The 19,743-nt window shown below is 39.1% G+C and overlaps 1 protein-coding gene across 1 annotated transcript in view; it reads left to right on the top strand.

The window, feature by feature from the left end:
* The window catches only part of LOC136858558 (very long chain fatty acid elongase 7-like), a 188,072-nt gene that overhangs the window by 61,774 nt on the left and 106,555 nt on the right, over positions 1-19,743 (top strand). The window contains exon 4 of the mRNA XM_067138187.2: positions 5,063-5,143. Coding sequence (XP_066994288.2) covers positions 5,063-5,143 — 81 coding nt within the window. The remainder of the gene's footprint in view (positions 1-5,062; positions 5,144-19,743) is intronic.

Raw genomic sequence — 19,743 nt, 5'->3', positions numbered from 1 at the left:
GAAGTTTCCCCTTCCGACCTTCGGCTGATAATCCATAGTCTTGGTTTTGAATCTACTCGAACTGGCTAGTACAAACAAATGTTCCATTAACCACGTCTTCCTCCGTCACGGGCACAGTTAATATTGAAGTCATTTAACTTCCTACGACAGTGGCACATATAATATTAAAGTTATTTCTCCTACACTCCTCAATACAATTCAAATATTTATCCAACACTGGCACAGTTAATAGAGAACTATCTATCTCGCGTTTTAACACCGTGATACACAGCCTCCACGGTATTATCAAATACAATCGTTCTATGACCGCTTTATTTAACACACCGTTTTCACATCATCAGGATATCCACATTCTTTGTTCGTAAATAATGTGCGTACAAAAATATATTAGATATATATTATTTCCTCTTACTACCTTGCGACACAACTCATTATCACTCCCGCACAAAGGAAATATATATTTGCAGACACGCGACACGATCGACGTCTGCTTCCCTCGAACACTCCTCAGCAAATATTTCCTCCTCCCACAGGACGATCCCTTAAGTAAACTACCAGCAATCAGATTTACCATGGTTCAGTTGTCCCCCCACTAATTTCTATATATCGTGTTATACTGGTCTTCTGAAATAGATGATGCACTCAAAGCGTGTAGCTCATAATTCTGTGACAGATGATCACACGTGGAGAGTAATTCGGTCGGTGACTACATTAACATCTTTGTTAAAATAAGGACGCCTTTTCTGGGAGTTCCCTTTCTGAATCTGGGTCCACAGCTAGCTAGGCTACTCTACTGACGCCTATCTTATCTTCTGCGACGCAGTATTACTAATGCTGAATTTTCATAATACTTTATAATGTCAAATGTCTAAAATGCTCACACATGATTTGCCGATCTTTTACGTATTAAGTCGTTCAATCATCTCGAAATATCCAATAATCCAAGTTAGCAAGCTGGCCATTTTAGCGGGTGGGACTATTATAATATTGTCTTCCCTCTTTGTTCTTTCCTTAGCTAGCTTTCTGTCTTCGGGGATTTTTCTAGCCACAAAATATTTGAGACAGCGCCACCGATTCGGGGTTCTTGCGCAATCGGATGCAACACAACTTTCATACGGACGCAGAACGATACAAAACGCCTTAATTCCCTCCGTCAGTTACCGATACGATTATATTTATTACCGATATGGTTACCATATCTAGGTGTGAGAGCACCGCTTGTTTACTGGGTGATTCCGACTATTGAATTTCCCCCTGGCTGATCGGTCGGGCCATTCAAGCAGTCTGTGGACGAAATTCAAATTCGATTTAATCGTAATAACGTGAAAGAAAGAACAGTAATAAAAAGAGTGCTTGGCCAGCTAAAATAAAAATTCCGTATCCTTGTTAACTGCGTACTAGTCTTATTAGAAAGAGTACCAAAACTAGTGGTGAGCAGTGCTCTGTTGCACAATGTTTCCAAACACCGTAAAGACGTAGCCTACATGATTTCGAGGACTTGGAAGAGGATGGAGATGAAAATTGATTTCATGTTGAAGAATGTTGTTCATGTTGGAGAACAACACAACATAGCTTCGTGGTGAACAGAGGTGGCGGAGTATGTTACATTTTATTTAATTTGTATAGATATTAGTAAGTAAGAATTAACTTCCCTATATTCAAAAGGGTAATTCCGACTGACTGTAATGAACGCCCAGCAAAACTACTCGATATAAAGAAATGAAATTGTGGAGAAACATTGATATTACAGTGTAGGTGATCACTAAGGGAGGACTTTTGGATAGCCCTTCACTAAGAGGATGGAAAGGTGGGTGAAATTTTAAAATGAATACACCTATATCTCAAAAACTTAAGAGTTTACAGACGTAAAATTGGTATTTGGAATCTACTTTTAAAATTAAAAAAACACTATCATTTTTGTTTTCAAATATACCTTAAGGGGAGTTAAAAATGGAGAAATATGGGTTGAATACCTTTTACAGGATACTTATATCTTTAAAAACTTAAAAACTTAAAAAAAATGTAGAATGCCGTAGGAAATCACGGGTACATTTGTTAGTAATATATAAAACAGTAACTAAATAATAAGAAAAAATTTAATTGCAATGCTATGCAGGCAAACAGTAACCAAGTATGAAGACACAAATCCTGGCCTATTTCTAGCCGCTCTCCAGCATTTAATGTCGATGGCCTAGACTGAATACCTCGTATCTCAAAAAGTTCTTCCTATCCATTATTTCCCTTAAGACTGGTCACGCCTCCCAGCCACATTTGGTTATGCAGTCCATCAGAACAATGTTCGTTGGGTTTATTTTCCTATGCTGATGCGTAAAGTAAAATGAACCTTATAAAAATGATACTCTAGGACTTAGTCACGCAGACATACTTTCCTATAGTACGGTACGGTAAGGTTCATTTTCCTTCACACGTCGGCATAGGAATAAAGAACACAACGAACGTTGTTCTGATGGACTGCATATTCATGCGTGGCTGGGAGGCGTAACCAGTCTTAAGGGAAATAATGGATAAGAAGAACTTGGTGAGATACGAGGTTTTCATTCTAGGCCATCGATGTGCTTTTATTGGCTACTTTTTCTGCTTTATTCTTAATTAATTTTATTATGTCTAGCAGATGGGAAACGGAAATACAAGTACAGTACTTATGCGTTTTATTTTTATAGATATTAATACGTTAAAATTATAACTTATAAAATAGTAATTAAATAACAATTAACAAACAAAAAAAAATTAAAATTTAGTTACATTCCTATGCAGGCAGGCAGTATTCAAGTATGAAGACATACATGCTGATCCACTACCAGATTCCAGCCAACATTTAATGTGTTTGTTTAATGGCTATCTTTGTCTCGTCTTTATTTCATTTTATTATATTTTATTATTTCTTGCAGAAGGAGAAGTAAATATATGTAGTTATTACATATCACATTAACCATTCATAAACCATGGTGGCAATCCGTTTCACGGTCGCGTAACCCCACCATGTTCGACAATATTCACACGTTGACACTTAAGAATACGTAGTTGTTGATAGAGATTACGGGTGCTTTCAACGTTGTCTTTGGAATACGGATTTTATTGTGCCGTTGAAGTGTATAATTTATTTACAATTATTTCGGAATTAATAATAATTGATGCTTTTTCAAAATTCATGCTTCGTTTTTTCTTGCGCATTTCTGATATTGATTATTTAGATTTTACAGGAAAGAACGCTGATCTCCTCTTTCTAACACTTCACGCTTACCCCCTTTCAAGTTGCACCCAACATTTTGAAAATCACTAGATCATACGAAAAGTATGTATGTTGTGGACAACAGTAGAATTCTAAACAGTCATGTTTGGAACTGCGCCCATCAACAGCGTGTCAAACTTAATATATAACATTTATTCGCAAGACGAATGAACTTAACACATAAGATTTATTCGCAAGACGAATAAACACTTCCCCAAGAAGGGGGCTGACAGAAATTGCAATGCACAGTTTACTGAGTGCACTGAAGTAATTTTCTCAAGAACTTATACAGTAGAGCTTTATATCATCTCATTGTACATTTGTGGATAAAAGTTAGTTAGTAATACAAAAAGAAATAAAATATAAAATACAAATGGCCTTATAGAAAGGACAGTGATTAATTCATAGCTGCCAGGACTGCATTATGCTATTTGCTTTACGTCGCACCGACACAAATAGATCTTATGGCGACGATGGGAGAGTAAAGGCCTAGGAATGGGAAGAAATCGGCCGTGGCCTTAATTAAGGCACAGCCCCAGCATTTACCTGGTGTGAAAATGGGAAACCACAGAAAATCATCTTCAGGGCTGCCGACAGTGGGGTTCGAACCCACTATCTCCCAGATGCGAGCTCACAGCTGCGCGCTCCTGACCGCACGTCTAACTGGCCCGTTGACTACATTATGGATCAGATATGAATCCATATGGAAACGTCTGCCGAAAGTGACGAATTAAGGTGATGTAATAATAAGGTTAAGCTAGATTAAGTCCTCTAGGAAGTAAAATTTATATTGCTTTATATTGTTAGTTTACAAGAAATACGAATTAAGCCTTTTTTTTGAGTTCTTGACATGTTCTCACTATCCTACATGTTCCTTACCGCTCTATTCACTGGTGATATTCAATACATCGTAGTGGTCATTCGATTACTGAAACATTTAATTCATATTCACTCAAGAAAAGAGACCACTCTGGTAAAATACACTCTAAGTGACTTAGTTTTAACCAGATCTTTCTGTGATGTGAATAATGGCTTATCTGAACGTATTGTATTTTTTCTGCTGACGTTTAGTGTTCTTCGTGACTTTTTCGCGTTAGTAATTATCTCATGGTCACCAAAAGTTTGAGATGACTTGGCGTAGTGGAACATTGTATTGTTTGAACGTGTTTAACGTGTTGGTGGCTGGTTTTTTTGTTTGTGGTTTGTTAGTCGTGCTTGTCACGTCATGCTACTCCTTCATTGATGGAAACTTCATTTTAATTTAAAAAATGTCGATAGCCTTCAGAAGAAGCTAACAAGTTTTCTTTTAACCGCTGTATATGTTGTATGTAATGCCATTCCTTATGCAACCAGTCCCTACTATGAATGGTGTGAAAATGTTGCCCATAGGGTCGGTTGGTGCATGCATTTCAGTGGGTTTGGCAGACTGATTGTGATAGCAACTTCTGGCTCAGTGAGGAAAGCAACGGGAAACTACCTTACATGTTAAATTCCCTTCTACCTTAAGTCAAGTTATGCCACTTTTCTTGGACAACTTACGGCAAGTAAAACTCATTAAGTCAGTGACATGTTTTGATGAAACAGTTCGTTAAACTTCCTAAGCCACAAGATATATAGTTTCACCTCGACAGAGCTATTCTACACACCTCACGAACCCACCATATATTTATTCAGAGATCAAATATTAGCAATGAAAAATTGCGAAATGTTTAAAAACTCTTTTAATCAGATGTAAGATTGTCGACTGAAAGTGTTTTGTTTGCAACTCCATGTTAATGTTATACTTCTAATTGGAATTTTAACATTTTTCAGGGTTACAGTGTGCTGACCAACGAAAAGTTTAACTGGCGGTGTATGCCTTTGATTAACGATGGCTCGGAATTCTCGGAAAAGGTAAGGCACTCACAATGTCTGATTCATGAATTTCATGTATTAATTATAACAATGCAGGCGAGTACGAAAAGGGAGGGAGGGGGGTATGTGGTGTAGCGCGCTAGCCGCGTGACTTCGTCATTCACTTTTCATCGAAGTGGCCATGTTTCGAATCCTGGTCAATGGTGGTGATGATTACTAAGTTATATTAAGAGGAATTACCCCACCCTCTTTCAATATTCCCAACCCATTGTAAATACCAGCCTTGAAGGGCCATTGGCCTACTAATCGATCTCTGCTCAGTTTAAATGACTGCAGATTATTAAGTAACGCGTGGTTAGGGTGACAATCCCTGAACCTTACTATTTTCCTTTCTAAACGGAGACCATCATCTCACCATCAGACTGCAATCACGGAGTCTCAATGGGCTTCGAAACAGCTCTCAGATCTAAGGAAATTCCTTGATCTGGTCATAAATCGAACCCGGGGCCTCCAGGTAAGAGACAGGCATGGGGCTGGATTTCCAGCAATACAGGCTTACGAGATGCAAGTGTTAACGGCATATGGGAAGTGGCTTGTGCTAGTGTAAGCGAGAAGCGGTGTTGCCTAATTAGCTAGATAGACGTGTATTAAAATCATGCCGGTAATAATCTCACCACGTTGGTGTTAATTCCTTGTCTAAAACACTTCTATAGAGCGTTCCAACCTTAAATTGCAGTACAGCGTAGATGGAGCGCGCTGTTGCGAAATCGACTCATGGAGATCACGCTCGAGTGTGACTCAAACAGGGCGTCACAGTTCCACATTTTTCCTTTGTCATTTTGTAATTTTAAGTTCCTTCATTCATACATTAATATTTTTAGGCACTGGCGTTGCTCTCAGACATTGGACGTACACCTTCTATCATTACTGCAAGGCCTGATGTTCCCGCTTTGGATGAACTGGGTTCGGGAGATGAACTTGAGGATGATCCGGACGATGAAGAAGGTCGTATTAAAAACTTTTCATCACCGACATCGTCCTGTAATTCGTCTGCTTTCCACAAACCGCATTTTTCTTTTTCTTTACTTCGTTCACGTAATTTGCCCAATTGTCTTATGTTTTATGGCATAAAAATGTTAGTTCAGCATTTGAAACAAAGCCATGTTCATTACCCGCGTAGACGGGTCCTCACGGTCCTCGGCTTTTCGGTGGCGTAAGTCCCGAACTCACCTCTTCAATGGCGCCTGGCGTGCACTTTTCACTGCCATATCCTTCCATTCTTTTGTCACTGTCTGCCCAATATTTACCCACGATTAATCTGTGTAAATTATAGCTTTATTTTGTGCCCTCAAACGTTTTATCTCCCGGAGATATCTGTGCCTCCGATTAATCATTTAATCGGTTTCAATGAAAGCTGCTTTATTACCCCTATATCATGCAAGAAGCGATACAACGTAGTTTTGGAAAATCGTGGCAAAGAATCTTCTCCATTTACCCGACTCAAAATCACGTTCAATGTCGGTGGTATGTTAGCAAATAAGAGAGAGTGAACGACCCGACGCACTCCACTTCGCATAATTTCATCATATTTAGTTTTCCTTGCATTTTTCTGCCGTCCTTCTCTTTTTTGCGGGAGTTCGCTAAGGACCATGTGTGTGTTCCTTCCTTATAGCATAGATTGTTCTTTCGGAACAACTTGTAGCTTTAGCTGTTTCACTGACTGCGCTGCTTAAAAATAATCCAGGATACTCGTTATAATATTGCGTTCTTTTCCCCTTACCTACGGAACGTTTCTTTTTAATTTGACGATCCATTGTACATCCTTCTGCACTTTTTCTTCGAACTAAGGACACCCTGCACGAGCACGAACTGACAACTACACAGACTACACAAACACAACAAACACAATCGACTTGTCCTCAAGAACTATACATTTATCACTGATCATGTCCGGATCCATGGCTAAATGGTTAGCGTGCTGGCCTTTGCTCCAGAGGGCCCCGGGTTCGATTCCCGGCCGGGTCGGGGATTTTAACCTTCGTTGGTTAATTCCAGTGGCTCGGGGGCTGGGTGTGTGTGGCGTCTTCAGAATTAGAATTCATCACAGGTAGGGCCCCAGCGAAGGTCACCTATGCGGCGTCAACTCGAAAGACCTGAACTCGGCCTCTTCGGAGGCCACACGCTATAAAATATTATTGATATATATATCACTGATCTTTATTTAATGAATCTTATAATACTGATTAAATGAACACCACTGCACACGGCTGTCAGTATATTTAAAAGATCAGCCAGCCGAGTCACTCGTGAAACGTAAACAAACGAGACGTTCTCCCTGTCATAAATTAAGAGATAACGAGATAAGGACTCGAGGTATGATTTAAAAATAACTTCCATATTCGAAGACCGTTTGCTTTGCTTTAACCACGCCATGATCCTTCTGCACTTTTTCTTCGAAATTAGATCCCCACGCACGAGCACGAACTCACGAACCACACAAACGAAATACACTTTCCCTCAAGAATTGTACAAATGTCACTGATATGTATTTAATCACTATTATACATACTACTGACGAAATGGGTACTGCACTGCATGCGACTGTCTGTAAATGTTAAAAGCGCATGTTTGGGAGATCACTACCGGTACTTCAGCCAGCCAGCCAGCCAGACAGCCGAGTCACGCGCGAAACCAAAATCCAAGGAGATATTCTTCCTGTCACAAATTAAGAACAAAGCAAGATAAGAACTTCGGGATTATTTTAAAAATAACTTCCATATCTGAAGACCATTTGCCTCGCTTTGACCCCCCATGCAAATTCAATAGGAAAGACGCTGGCCAGAGACTGACTTTTTCGTGCCTGCACATACAATTCCCTGAACATGACTGAAAATAAACGCATATACTGCATTTTGTTATCATTTAAATTTAAAAAAAACTTCCCTACATCGAGCTGAAATGCTTCTTTACCAGCAGTGAAAAAATTGGGAAAATAATGAATATAAAATAAGAGTTATGACATGATAAGTTCTATGCAATGAAGATTTTGCATTTGGCGAAACTTTCCATTATATTACCATTTTCACCCTAAATTATTTTTTTACATTTTTTTTTTGTTAACGGCATCAAATGCGCCTTGAAATTCTGTACATAACACGATATTCACCCATTTTAACCGATAACATTCTGATTTACGGATATTTGGCAAACCCGCTGCATTAGAGTAGGACAGCGCTACCCGAAAAACATGGGAGAAGGAAAGAGACGGAATTATCCCATTACTGCTGTACTGCAATTTAAGGTTGGAACGCTCTTTAGCTAGTAATATGTTGAAAAAATTAAAGAGGAGCAAATCGCCGATGAAAGAAGGTAGCGACAAATGATGCCCGGCTGGGTGACCAAGTTGGTTGGTTCGATCAGTCCGGTTGTGTTTGAAGATTTTCAAAGGGAAAGTGCGGTGCGGCCAATATGCCACTGCCCCATCGGACAAGAACTTAGCTAACGGTAGCGCTGAGAACTTCTCAGTCGGCTGAGAAATTTGCCATGCTCAGTTCGCTCAACGAACTTCTTTGTTGCCGAGTAGTCTTACTGTGTGTGGGGGGGGGGGGTGTATTATAAAATGTTTGGTTCACGAGTTTGTTTTACGATTGTCGTTATTTTGCATCCGAGTGAGTAATAATTACTGCCGCGTCTTTCATTTTGTTCTTCGATTGGCGTTTATGTAACATGTGATGTGACGTACATTCATTCCTACTTGTGTTCTTTATGTCATAATTGCAATAAATATCTGACAATGGCGAACAGAAAGGAAATAAGGAGCGAAGATAATCAGCAATATTAATTAATATTTTCTGAAGGAAGCAGAAAATAAGTTAATTCTCCTTTGGTGAATGCGTGTAAAGTGTAACAGAGAGTGTCTGAAGCTTGTCAAGTTAGTACACGAGCAGTTCAACGTATTACAAAGGAAGGCAATGACGATATCCAATCACCTGATTCTATCTCTTTTCAATCACCGCGCAAACGAATCAAATGGATCTGTATATCAAATGCAATCGACGGATTCGATAAAGAAGTAACTAAAAGAACATTCCTCAGGTATTACTTAGAGGGTGAATACCTCACGCTGAACAAGTTACTTGTTGGTTTAAACAAAGAAATATATTTTCAATGGGGAGTTCATTGTGCATGATGCTGAAGTCTATGAGGTTCAGGAAATAATCTCTCTCTGTATAAAAATCAATTGTGTGTTAGTCCTGCAAAAACTCGAAGATGGCTCGACCGATTTGAATATTTTTTTGTTTTGTTCGCCTCATTGCTGGGGAGGTTTAGAAAAAAATCATTACGAAAAACCCAAAGAAACAGCTGAAAAATTTTAAAATTCGAAATTGGTAATTTTTTGTGGGAATTGTCACGCCCGATTACCTTCAATATATCGATGGCCTAGACTGAATACCTCGTATCTCAAAAAGTTCTTCCTATCCATTATTTCCCTTAAGACAGGTCACGCCTCCCAGCCACATTTGGTTATGCAGTCCATCAGAACAATGTTCGTTGGGTTTATTTTCCTATGCTGATGCGTAAAGTAAAATTAACCTTATAAAAATTATACTCTAGGACTTAGTAAATAAGTCACGCAGACATACTTTCCTATAGTACGGTACGGTAAGGTTCATTTTCCTTCACACGTCGGCATAGGAATAAAGAACACAACGAACGTTGTTCTGATGGACTGCATATTCATGCGTGGCTGGGAGGCGTAACCAGTCTTAAGGGAAATAATGGATAAGAAGAACTTGGTGAGATACGAGGTTTTCATTCTAGGCCATCGATATGTTGTTCGTGGTACAATGCGAAACAGCTGCGCATTGTACAACTATTATTCATTCCGTGCAGTTGTGTGAAATCTATTACATTTCAAATCGTTCTTTCGTAGGCAAAGGTAGTGCATTTTTGAGAATATATTTGATTAAAGCGAATTTAATTACATTTTGCAAACATTCATTTTCATTATCCATTCTATTAACATAAATAGAATTTTGAAGGCGTAGACGTTTTCAGGCTGAGAAATAACCACAAATTTCAATATTGTAAAGTTCCGAAGGTAAGATGGACAGATTTCAGTGACTGTGAAACAAACTCCCTGTCGTTTTACAGTATTCAATACTATGACAAATTTCCGCTTCGTTTTACAGTGTTCGTTACAATGACAACGAGAGGACGAGCTGACAGAGGTCGTCGAAGTAAGTCAAATGCGTGGCGAGCTACTTCGTGTGCAAACCAAACTGATGTCCAACGAGCGACGGATAATAAAAATAGTCGTATTGGCATGTCCGACTTATGTTTGAGAGCGACTGAAAATGAATGACAAGCGAATACATTCATAATGAAACGAGTTCGTGAACATCAATCACAACTCCAGCGAGTACACAATGAACATGACCGACTGCACCGACGGACGCGGTGTCCTGTGAACCAGGAACGAGCGGCATTCAATTACCATCGATTAAGGAGCGGACAGATCAGTAACAACTGGAGAAATGTCAGTAGTTTGTTCACAATGTAAGGCGTTGGAATTCAGCGGTGATTCTCCTGGGTGGTGGTGTACCGGTGGAAAAGTGTAATTGCTGAAATTGACCTCCCCACCGCATCCATTACGCTCATTAGTTTCTGGAAGGGGGAAGTGATTCTACGCATTTCCTAGCCAAAATCCAAAAATACAACAGTTGTTTTCAAATGACGTCGTTTGGCGCAACGCATATTTTACAGGACAATTTCATGCCCAGTTTCAAAAATCAACGGCCAATATATCATTTAGTAGGAACACTGTTACCACGACCGGATTGGACCATCAATCCGTACAAATTTATTTCCTGGTCAATTCGGAAGCTGAAGTTAATCAGCGTTGTACTCACAATCCCACAACAAAGCTGGACATTGCCAGAGAATTGCAAACGTTTCTCCATGAGAACAACGAATTGATCAAGTTGTTCAAAATTACGTTGGATTTGATGCCATCTAACAACCATAAAATCATCATCAGAGCTGACAAAACGCCTGCGGGTGAGCACACAAGGGGGTTCAATATGCCGACAATCGGCGGAGTGGCTACTGTCATTGTAGGAGAAAGTTAGCTGTCTGGAGATATCGTACTTCATTGTCGGAACAATGAAATGAGACGCGTGTTCGAAACGCACAGGACTTACGATACACTATAGTATCCAATTGATCTTTTGGCAGGGCGAGGACAGATACCATTTAACATTGTAATGCTCCGTTAGAAGGTTACATTCTTTACCCGATACCTCCATTTCAACTCGTCGTTGGGCAGCCTAGTCAGACGAAATGGGGTCACTCAGCGGATACCTCAGGGTTTTCTAATGGCAAGTAAGACATGTAATCTTACCATAGAATACGCTTAACGTGAGTACAAGAGATTTCCAACTCACGGGTGACACCTACAGAAACACACGACGTAATAGTAGTAATCGTCGACAAATTTTATCTGAATATTTGACTACGTGAGAACTTGTCATGATTAAATGGAACACTTAATTACTCAGTACTTCTCTTAGCTATCAACTAACTTATGAACTAGGCTGTAATGGAAGAATTTATGACACATACAATAGTAGAAAATAAATAAGATGTTTATTGATAAAATATTGGATTATTAAATTGGCATATTATGCGAGGCATTATTTGAAATTGCGTAAAAATAAGCATGGATAATGAGTCAGCGCTGGCTCGTAAAAAGACGAAAATAATATCCAGTATTTAAATTATGAAGATCAGTTCTTTTGTGAAGTAAAAAAATGAGTATCTACATATTTACAATAGATCACTGGACATCTAAGGTCCACTCTGCAATTGAGACATAAGTGTAATACCAACACAATCAACTTGTTAGGATAGCTCATTTCCTTTAGACTAATTAACCAAGTCTCACTTAGACACAATGTTATGCCGAAGTGTATCTCAAATCCACTAATAAGTTAATCTGAATAAATCTGAATACATCTGAATAAATCTGAATAAATCAAAATAAATCTGAGTAAATCAAAATAAATCTGAGTAAATCAACATAAATCTGAGTAAATCCGAAGTCATGTTTTTGTTGCTACGATCTCGTTGTGCATGGATAACTACTTACGAACTAAGGCATTCGTTCCTAGTGCCTGATAAATACGGCTCCTATTCTAGCCTTTCCCTAGCTGTAGTTCATTGAGAAAATGTAAGTTCAAACGGAGAATGTTAATCTATTTAGCTATCTAACTAATGTCAACATAATCTTTGGCTGTCATACACATGTCCTTTTAGGTTCAATGTCCCTTTCCTTCGTTATATTCCATAACATTCTACTTCAATGCAAGCTACTTTATTCTTACGCAGTTACTATGGAAGCGCTATGCCGTGGGGTTCAGAAACATGCTCTCGTATACATCGGTGTCGTGAATGCATTTGGTTAAATACAGCTATCAAACGTATCGTTGTATTCCGATATTCATTACAACACATCTAAAGTTGACATACGATTCCGTCACGAGCATACTTCTACAATAATAAATTCTGTTCATACCTTGGCTTAGGACGCTCCAGCGGTGTGGGCTATCTTACGTATACGAATCATAAAAAAAATATAGTGTGGCATATCTTAAACTGCAGGCATTCGATGGCCCCTGCGTAATGCGAATAAAACTTATCATATCACAATATAACTCATACCTTTGCTCCAGTTAGCATAATCGTAACCTTATTACAACATCCATCTAATATTTTAACATCGTAGCCTCAATAATAACTCGTCGCGTTCCCAAATTCACGACTATGTCAAAGTACCACACTGTTTCTTAAGACAACATTTAAAGGTTGCTGTATCTCATAACCTAAGATTGAGTTCAATGCCCTTACTGTGAAGCAAAACAATGCGTGATTCCATCTATTTATTTCTACACCACGCGCAACCAATCGTGACGTCAACTTGTAACATTACCTCTATGAAATCTCTTTAGTCTCCCAGTATGTCATTATAATCAGCTGTTTCCACACTTCTCTTTCAAACCTCACGCTACATACGAGTATTTTGATCGATATACGTTGACGTATATATCCATTACATCAGAAACTACCGCTATATTACTAAATCATGTAACTACGTACTTAAATATCTCACACTTTGTTGGTAACATTCACTTGCATTTCTTATGTATCGGTCTACAATTGGCCCATCGGCACATACCTAAGGTACATGTGTAGGCAAACCAAAAATTATGCGATTAAATATTGTAAATGACTTAGCTCGTTCATGGTTGTCCCTGGTCCAGCTGTTCTGTTCCCAAATGGATGTGGTTGGGTCTTCTGTTAGGTCATGGGTTGGACATCTGGTACATCATCCGCTTCTTCATTATGGAAGTGCTGTCTGGATTCCCGTCGCCTTCCTCGTCATGGCTCGGTCGTATAGCAAGATGTACTGGTCCCCAGGTTGGTCCATCATGTGTATTTAGCACATCATCCTCATGGTCTTCTTGTCAGTCTCTAAATTGATGATTATAATGCAGTGTACAGCCATTATACAATTCCTTTTTGACGTCTGTAATCCTTAATTTTATTTTTTCCTTTTTTCTTTCGTGGCTCTCCGACGTATCCTCGATTTCGTTGGTAATGAATTCCGTGCGTCTATTCTCTGTCTGCACTTCTTGTAGATCTTGACGAAAACTTATTTTTTATTCTGATTCAACCGTTGGAGATGTTTCTCTTCTTATGTGTGTTCCTTTTATGTTGGCTTGGTCTCCTTTTGCAGACTGTAGATCACTGCGCTGAGTATCCACCCACGCGTATCTCGTAGCTCTTGTAGGTGATTCCTTCTTAATATCTCGAGTCAACTATGCTACTTTTCGGTGATTTGACTTGTTTCTTCCCCTCTCCAATGCTTTTACTTTATTATACGTTTAGATCCTTTGTTACTCCTAAAAGAATTATACCGCGATCGGTAACTGCGTCCTCAGTCTCCGTTGTGAAAATTTAAGATGAAGTTTTTCTTTTTATTTTAACAATCAAGTTTATTCTACCTTTTTTTTGTAAAACAATACAGTAGACCGTCCACTGTCCGTTTCACCCTGAATACTTAACCGTTCCATGACGTGTATGGTCCTCTGTGTCATCGCATCTGGTGTCTATTCTTTGCTTGCTATAGATTACATGGCCCATACCTTCAGTCGGCGCCATTTTGAAAGCTGTCGCGGACGTGTGAACGGGCACAACATCAAAATGATTAATCATGTAACAGGCGCTGAAACAAGTACAAAATGTAATTGCTATGAATTTTTATTCATACAGAATGATGATCCGTGAAGGTGAAGTAAGTCACATTTTGAAGTGTCGCCATCTTTTCCATCAGTTCGCTCAAGGTTGAGACTGAGCGATTACACATATTCGTTTGAACCAAATCAGCTCCGATCTGAAGAATATATTCATCTCCGCGATGCGATTAATACCATAGCGATGCAAACAACGTGGGGAGAATGACAATTTTGCCAACCACTTACACTGGAAGCCCGCGCCACATGCACGAGTACGCTCAAGATGCTATGTCGTATGTTAGATAATATGACCACCCAAATCTAGTCATAACATTCACACGAAACCCTCAATGGATAGAAATCAAGAAAGAACTGCTACCCAGCCAAATACCACTTGGCACATATGGCATTACTGCCAGAGTTTGAAAAGAAATTGAATTATCTGATGGATTTCATGATAAAGCACCGTGTGTGTGGCCAAGTTCATTGCTGGATGTACTCCGTCGAATGGAAAAAGCGTGGTCTTCCTCATGCGCACATTTTGGTTTGGTTGGTTGAAAAAAATCAGGCCCGATGAAATTGATTCAATCATTCTCAGCCGAAATCCCGGGTGAAGCTGTTGATCGGACATTTCATGCAGTGGTGACTAAGAATATGACAATTGGCCTTGTGGAGTTCTCAACAACGACTCGCTCAGTATATTTGAAGGTAAGTGTTCCAAGAGATAAATCTGAATAAATCAAAATAAATCTGAGTAAATCAAAATAAATCTGAGTAAATCAACATAAATCTGAGTAAATCCGAAGTCATGTTTTTGTTGCTACGATCTCGTTGTGCATGGATAACTACTTACGAACTAAGGCATTCGTTCCTAGTGCCTGATAAATACGGCTCCTATTCTAGCCTTTCCCTAGCTGTAGTTCATTGAGAAAATGTAAGTTCAAACGGAGAATGTTAATCTATTTAGCTATCTAACTAATGTCAACATAATCTTTGGCTGTCATACACATGTCCTTTTAGGTTCAATGTCCCTTTCCTTCGTTATATTCCATAACATTCTACTTCAATGCAAGCTACTTTATTCTTACGCAGTTACTATGGAAGGGCTATGCCGTGGGGTTCAGAAACATGCTCTCGTATACATCGGTGTCGTGAATGCATTTGGTTAAATACAGCTATCAAACGTATCGTTGTATTCCGATATTCATTACAACACATCTAAAGTTGACATACGATTCCGTCACGAGCATACTTCTACAATAATAAATTCTGTTCATACCTTGGCTTAGGACGCTCCAGCGGTGTGGGCAATCTTACGTATACGAATCATAAAAAAATATAGTGTGGCATATCTTAAACTGCAGGCATTCGATGGCCCCTGCGTAATGCGAATACAACTTATCATATCACAATATAACTCATACCTTTGCTCCAGTTAGCATAATCGTAACCTTATTACAACATCCATCTAATATTTTAACATCGTAGCCTCAATAAATACCACTTGGCACATATGGCATTACTGCCAGAGTTTGAAAAGAAATTGAATTATCTGATGGATTTCATGATAAAGCACCGTGTGTGTGGCCAAGTTCATTGCTGGATGTACTCCGTCGAATGGAAAAAGCGTGGTCTTCCTCATGCGCACATTTTGGTTTGGTTGGTTGAAAAAAATCAGGCCCGATGAAATTGATTCAATCATTCTCAGCCGAAATCCCGGGTGAAGCTGTTGATCGGACATTTCATGCAGTGGTGACTAAGAATATGACAATTGGCCTTGTGGAGTTCTCAACAACGACTCGCTCAGTATATTTGAAGGTAAGTGTTCCAAGAGATACCCGAGAGAGCTAATTGCTGACACCATCACAGGCAATGACGGATACCCTTTGTATCGTTGATAATCAGTTGCGGACAATGTGCCATCTGCAATTGTGTTCAAAGGGCAAAGTGTTAATGTGGACAATCGTTGTATTATGTCGTATTCGCCGATATTGTCCAAGGCATTTGAGGCTCACATCAATGTGGAATACTGTAACTCCGTCAATTCGATCAAATACATATGCCTCTTTCCGCTGTGACAAATGCAAACGACGAAGTGTCTCGATATCAGGTGGGTCGCTATGTCAACAGCAACGAGGCGATTTGGCGCACCTTTTCCTTCCAAATCCGCTAAATACACCGTACAGTTGTACATTTGGCAGTACATCTAGAAAACGGACAACGAATGTATTTGAATTCAGAGAACGCAGTGGATAGAGCGGCACGGCTACCTTCGGCAATGTCGACAAGCTTCTTCTCGGTTTGTCAAGCAGATGCTTTTCCTCGCACTTTGTTGTATACTGAAATGCCACGCTAATACACAAGGAACGCATCATCGAAATCGCTTCAGCATCGGAAACAAGGAACACAAGTTGAAGGACATCCGTACGTAAATACCTCAGACGCTCTGTGTCTCATCTACATTGTGCATCCAAATAATGACGAATGTTACTATCTTCGATTGATGTTGATTGTCCGCGGTCCAACGTTGTTTCAGCAATTGAGAAAATGGGCATCTGTGAGCGACTAACCATGAGGTGTGTCAACTCTTCCAGTTACTCGAGAACGATTCGCATTGGAGCAATACGCTCAAAGATACCGTCATATCTCCGTCATCACATCAAAATTGGACATTGTTTGCGATTATCATACCCACATATTTCCCGTCGAATCCCAATCTATAGAAATAAATTTGTAGGGGCTCCGCTGTCTGTAATTTCGTTTGTTTTACCAATTGTTCAGATATTTATCCGTTTTAGGACAACTCAAGTCCGAATTGGCGGTTTTTATTTTTCGCGTCTGTTTGTGTGTCTGTCTGTTTGCCTGTTTGTTCCACCAAAACGGCGAAACGGCTAGATATATCTCAACCAAACTACACATTTAGAGTATAATCATCCCGAGGAAGGTTTCGATATGCATATCATTTTAAAATCTTTGAATAGACGGGGGTTTTATAGGAAATCCGTTCTGGTTTCTCTTATACAATTGATTTCCTGTAAACTCCGTGATCCGTACGTGAAACGTCTCTTCACTATAAACAACTTTCGTTATGTTCATAATTTACCTTACTCTTCCAATGACGGAGAAAATTACTATTTTCGGCGGGTATCATGCTCTGCATTGAGTGACCGACAGACCGACAACGAACCTACAAGTTACCATGGCAACGTCTCTGACTGCTTGCCAGCAGGGAAGTACCGTATTGCAATTTTCCTTATCATGCTTATAAATTCGTGGTTGGTCCTTGGGTAGAAAGCAAGGGAGGCGTCAGTCGGCCATTCTGCGGGATATTGGCCGAATATCGTTGGAGGTTATAACCGTCCTCGAGTAGCTTAAGTTATAACAACATTAGTCATCTTATCTGTTTACCCAAGAATTCCTGTGCCTAAATTTCTCCTCTAACCACATTTTTATATCCATAACTCACACCGGCATAATTTATTGAGAGGCATTTGATTTGCCAATGCATTCACTTGATATTTACATATTTGTTGACATCCGGCTGTCCTCAGTTATAATCCATGTTCTATTAATTTCAACTTTCTTAACTGTATTATTTTCTTCCTTAATTACTCCGTATGTATGCGAGTGCTTGTCCCGAAAGCTGGACATTTTTTTGTTTGAGGAAATATTCTAAGCTATGCAAATTTATAAGTTTTGGTTCCGGAAAATATCGAAACATGGATGCAATTTTAACGACGGTGCACACCTTCGTTTCGGAATAATTGGTGGCTAATCGGAAAGATGTATCACAAATCAAAAAGCACAATCGCATTTCATTTTGGAGAGACCTACAACTTTGGTCCTATGCATTTTTGTCGTATTTCTATCACTTATAAGTTAAATAGAGCAGTATTTCTCGATTTCAAATTAATTTTGTACTTTTACATATATGTTATCATTTGGCACACTCATAGGAAAGATAGAATCATGACATTCGGCACGCACGTTGACATGAGCAGTGGTCACGCAATAGGTAAATTTTATGATTTTAGCTGTTACATGTGTATCAAAAGTATAAAGTGGTATGTGGGAACTGTATAAAATTTCACCCTATTCAATGATTCTAACTCAATCTAAACCGTAGATATAGGATATACGAGAAGAAGTCATGGGACCAACCATGTAGAACACTGAAAGAGCCGTCTGGTCGTGAAGTCCGTTTGTCGATATGTCGTACAGTTTCAAAGGAGTAACTCTCGAAATAAAGGTCTGCACTTCTCGAGTGTGTCTGTACATTGACTATTTTGGTGACATTTCCGTACAGTTACCCATTTCAGGAGTAATAATGATCATCTGCATATTTTTAGCTTCAATGTCTGTTTGTTTGTCTGTTTGTCTATAACTTGGAAACTACTGGATATATTTCCACCAAGCTTCATATTTAGAATTCGCATGTCCTTGGGTAGGTTTTAGGACAAATATTGTTTCTAAATCCCTGAACTGACTGGGGTTTTATACGAAACCGAAAGAGTGATTTTGCATTCCCAGAAAATATACACAACCAAACTTAATGCAAATCTACCTGTCTTAATGGAAATTAATTTCTAAACCTTTTTTCTCATGTGCATCATTTCAATACGAGGGTTAATAAGGGAGTTATCATTAACGAACCGTTTTTCGGTACATGTCCCACCAGACTTAACTCAAGAGCGGGTGCGTGTCAAGCGCATTTTTTTTACTTGAAAAGTACTGAAGATATTTGAACCAAACTTTATATTTAGCATCCACCTGTCCAATGATACGTTTTATATGTCAATAACATTTCATGTTCCCGGAATGGACTGGCGGTTCATAAGGAACCGCGATGGTGATTTTACTCTTCCACAATATATACAGTACAAAACTAACCTGATTGGAAATCGACCAAATTGATGGAAATCCACTTCTAAAACTTTTTTCATGTCAGTTTTTTCGACAGGATGATTAATAAGGGAGATAAAATGAACGGTCGGTTTTGCAAGTTAAGTCCAGCGGAAATAGCCCAAAAGGTGTTGTACGTGGAGCTGATTCCTTATCTGTCTATTTATATAAAATCGTAACGACTGTGTGCCTGTACTTTGACTATTATGGCGAAATTTTCATACAGCTAACCGTTTGAGGGGTAATTATGACCATCTGTATGTTTTTTTGGTTCAGTTTCCTGGAAGTCCTAATTTTTACCTTCCTCGCCCAAAATCCAGTTTGCAGCATAATCTGCCAGACGAACAGGAAAATTGAAATTTGGCAAAATTATACGTTATAGCCTGTAATGGACAGGAACTTCCAAGATCTTTGAATTTTTAACTTTTTATCCCCGAAGAA

Source organism: Anabrus simplex, chromosome 1, assembly GCF_040414725.1.
Source record: "Anabrus simplex isolate iqAnaSimp1 chromosome 1, ASM4041472v1, whole genome shotgun sequence".
In the NCBI taxonomy this organism is placed as follows: Eukaryota; Metazoa; Arthropoda; class Insecta; order Orthoptera; family Tettigoniidae; genus Anabrus; species Anabrus simplex.
This window is presented reverse-complemented; position numbering and strand designations above follow the sequence as displayed.